The following is a 3,824-nucleotide window of genomic DNA, read 5'->3' on the forward strand; positions in this document are numbered from 1 at the left end:
TTTAAAATGTGTGCAAAGTATGTTGCCACACTGGAATTGATTAGGTCTTCTCTTCCCCGTAAAACTAACTATGGGATGAACCTTCAAAGATGCGTTGTTGTTGTAAAATGGGTTTATTCGGTGGTATAAATAACCATATTGTATGTCTCCTTATTCCAATATGAAAACCATTTCCAATTCTGTTTATAGAATAAGTGGAGTAATGTGCATTTTTTCCAAAAAAGTGTTGTAACTGTAAGTGTGGTAACTGGTAAAAACAAGCTATAATAAAAAGTTATGACAATTTTTAACTATACTCCATTTTATAGTTATGTCTGAGTGATGGGCAGTGAAGTTTGTAATAGAAGAATTTGTTATGAACAAGGCAAGCTGACTTCAATATTTTATTTAAGATATAACAATAATTTCTATGTACATAAATAATATATTAAATAAATAAATTTATTCTATAACTTTCTTTTTATTTAATAATTTTAATTATTCTTAAAGTGGTCTACATGTAGGAATGAGCCTGTGAACAGATTTCATCAGTATTAAACACCAGTGTACACATTGTTCATGTATAGTAGCAGGATTATTCCGTCGCAACAATTTAAATTGATGCTGGTAGGTACAGTTCTAGGAGTTAAACTTAAGTTGGTGGAAAACTAAATTATTGGTCATCAAAGTACCGATCCAGAATGTTTAGAAAAGCTTATGATGACTATTTCCAAAGATAACCCTCACAATTATTTATTGCAGGAGGTACAATAAATGGCTAAAGGCTTATGAAATTCACTGGACACTGGTCAGTGTTCACAATCTGAAGATGTTACAGATTAGAGCTCTGCAGTATTTAATATTAGGATGAGAATATATTTTCTGTCTCCTGTGGGAGTATGTAAGGTTCAGTTGAGCCAATACTCATCAAGATATCTTAATATAAGACTCATAATATTAATATACTTGGTTAATTTATAAGCTAACATTCTATAATCTATTGTATTATAGAAGTTTTCTACCATCTTCAAGCAATTGCAACAATATTGGGTAAACTTCATCATAAGCAGCAATTTGATTCTGTCTTATGTGATTCTGATATCGCTGAAGTGCTCCGGCCACAAACTCCAGTCGATCTTTCTCATCTTTGTGTGATTCCAACCACTGCATTAGCTTTGCAATGTTCCAACCCGCACATGTGTGGGGTGCCATAAGTTGTGGACCAGCATATGAAAACAGAAACATCATCACAAGAGAATATGATAAAGATGCTCCTTCATATTGGCTCTTAGCTATTTCTTGAGGTGTTTTTTCTAATAATAGCTGTAGTGCTTTCAGTTGCCGATAATAATCACCTAGGTCCATCATATCAGTAACTATAGGAGAAAGTGCAACCTCTAATTGCCTACAGTCTGTTTGTAGTTTCACACGGCCATATGGTGTGAGTGGACGAAGATTGCAGCCATGTTGGATAAAACACTCAATGCATGCTTCAGAAATATTAATACAACATTTATTAAGAGCTGATTTATCATGAAACATAGACAGATATATGTCTTTACATCTTGATACAAATTGTTGTAGTTCTTTCATGTAAGGTGAACAAGATACATTTTTATTTGGTTCATAATTTTTCACAAATTCAGGCTCATCATGCATAGTCATTAGAATAATACAGACAGAGTTCTTAATTGACTTAGCAAATAACTGAAGTATTGGCAAACTTGATATATCTTTTAGGCTATTTTGAACTATCTCAACACTCTCATTTGGCAACATAGAGCTCATGTTGACAAGAACTCTTTTAATTTGTGAAGTGAAGTAGTATAATGCATTGCATAGGTCAGCATTCTTTTGTTGAACACTAGTTGGTGGTTCAATTATTTGTGAAACATCACTATCCATTGTCAGGCGTTGTTCTGTTTCCATATGCATTTGTTTAATACTCTTAGCTACACTGTGAGCAAGACTAATACTAAGTTGCTTGTCACCAAGTGATACACTGAGTGCTTCTGTAACAACTCTGACAGCATTGTCTATTTGATCCATACTGGGCACCTGGTTGAGGTGCCACATACTACGCACAGGTTCCAAGAGCTTCCCAAGTGACTTTGAAAGGAATGAATTCTCCCATTTCTTAAAGTATGATTTATTTATTTCTAGATTCTTACACTTCAGTTTTGAAAGTAGCTCATTAAAGCATTTTAATAATTTTGGATAGTCTATTTCTATAGACTGGCTGGCATTAGAAGGACTTTTATCCAATTCCTTGCTGAATATAGAACAAAGGTCATCCCAAAAATTTTTTGCAATATTGCTGTAGTTTCCTATGGCATGCAATTCAGTCACAACATTTTGCAGCATCACAACCTTCATGCAACTGTTGTATATTTCTCCTTTAAAGAGATTCTCTATGTTTTCCCAAAGTTTAATTTTGTAGTCTAAGGTGTTCATTATGTTAGCTTTTCCAGGTGCAATACGGCCTGAACTTGTCTTCTTAACTTCAATAGTTACCATTTGTATATCAAGTGCTGTATGAATCTCTTTCTTGACATCACAAAGAATACTTTTAACTGTATCTTTTATCTGTTCACCAGTGCTTTGTAAAGTGTGAAAGACTTTAAAACATTGCAAAAGTTTTGGTTTGTCTCCACTAAGTAAACTTGTTTGTAATAATTGAGTTGAATTATCAAGCAGCTCTTTTCGCTGATGACGTACTTGCTTCAACACATCATCTAACAAATTGATTCCTTCGAAGTCATAGTCGCTAAACAATTCGTTAAGCTCATATAGTAACATCGCTTCTTTAGCAGGGTTGTCCTGGACTGTGACGAGGCTATTCCACAAAGATAGTATCTTTGACGCGTGACGAAGTAAGTTGCAGGTTATCTGTACTCTTTCAAGAGTAAGTGTTTGAGTTTCAAGCGAGTCATATGACGCGCATACGCTTTCCGCTATTCCTTCGGCGCCGTGAAGAAGAGCCGTTTCTTGAGTTTTAACACAGGTAAGCATTGCTTCTAGATCAGAAATGTGACTAGCCTGCGTTAAAAGGTCATTGTGTTTAGCGAGTACCTGTGTCTCCAGGCTTTTTGTCAACTTTTCGATACCTTGATTTAGTTTGGCTACTTGGTCTGTCACCGATATATTTTCATCCAGAGGTTTAACAGATTCTTGTAGGTATTTACTGTAAAATGCATCATTTTCGATTTCTGCACATACATCCCTAACTTCCATGATTAAAGATTTTATAATTAATGATCTGTAATTAATATAATTTATGAACTATGTATGAAGATTGACGGTAATAATTACTATTTATTTACATCAACTTATCAAGACAATAGTCATGAAGTTATGGGTATTCCGAATTTACTATTTTGAATTCAGTTACGCGTTGACTGTTCACTGTTCAGTTCACACTTCACTGTTGTGACTTGTGTTGACCTGTCAAATGCAAGTCAAGTGTCAACCAATCACCATACGTCCATGCATTAATGACACTCCAATTTAGGTACCTACTAGGTTTTTAAATCCTCTTTGACTCCAATCTCCATGGTATTCATACATAGACCAAGTATAGTAACTAGACTAATTGATAGCTTCCGTCTCATTCACACGCGAAAAAGTAAAACTTATGCGAGTCATGTAAAGAAATGAGATAGAGTGATAAGATTTTTTGTTTCGCCATGCGTGCCGGTTTTTTTCAAGTTCAGCACACCCGGTGTGCTATACAAACTTGACAGCGCTGCACAGATATTTTGTTTACTTTTATTTGCGTTTATAAAAATAAGCTATTATTGTTGTGAAATATCCACTATTTATTCAACATCAGTGACAATTTTAAG

At 34.5% G+C, this 3,824-nt stretch overlaps 1 protein-coding gene across 1 annotated transcript; it reads right to left on the bottom strand.

Annotated features, from left to right (window-relative positions):
- Positions 1–370: 370 nt before the first annotated feature.
- Positions 371–3,387, bottom strand: LOC126965282 (conserved oligomeric Golgi complex subunit 5). Its single transcript, XM_050808790.1, has one exon. The coding sequence runs from the start codon at positions 3,211–3,213 to the stop codon at positions 985–987; it is 2,229 nt and encodes a 742-aa protein (XP_050664747.1). The 5' UTR covers positions 3,214–3,387; the 3' UTR covers positions 371–984.
- Positions 3,388–3,824: the final 437 nt, after the last annotated feature.

This window comes from Leptidea sinapis, chromosome 7 (genome assembly GCF_905404315.1).
Source record: "Leptidea sinapis chromosome 7, ilLepSina1.1, whole genome shotgun sequence".
Taxonomy (NCBI): Eukaryota; Metazoa; Arthropoda; class Insecta; order Lepidoptera; family Pieridae; genus Leptidea; species Leptidea sinapis.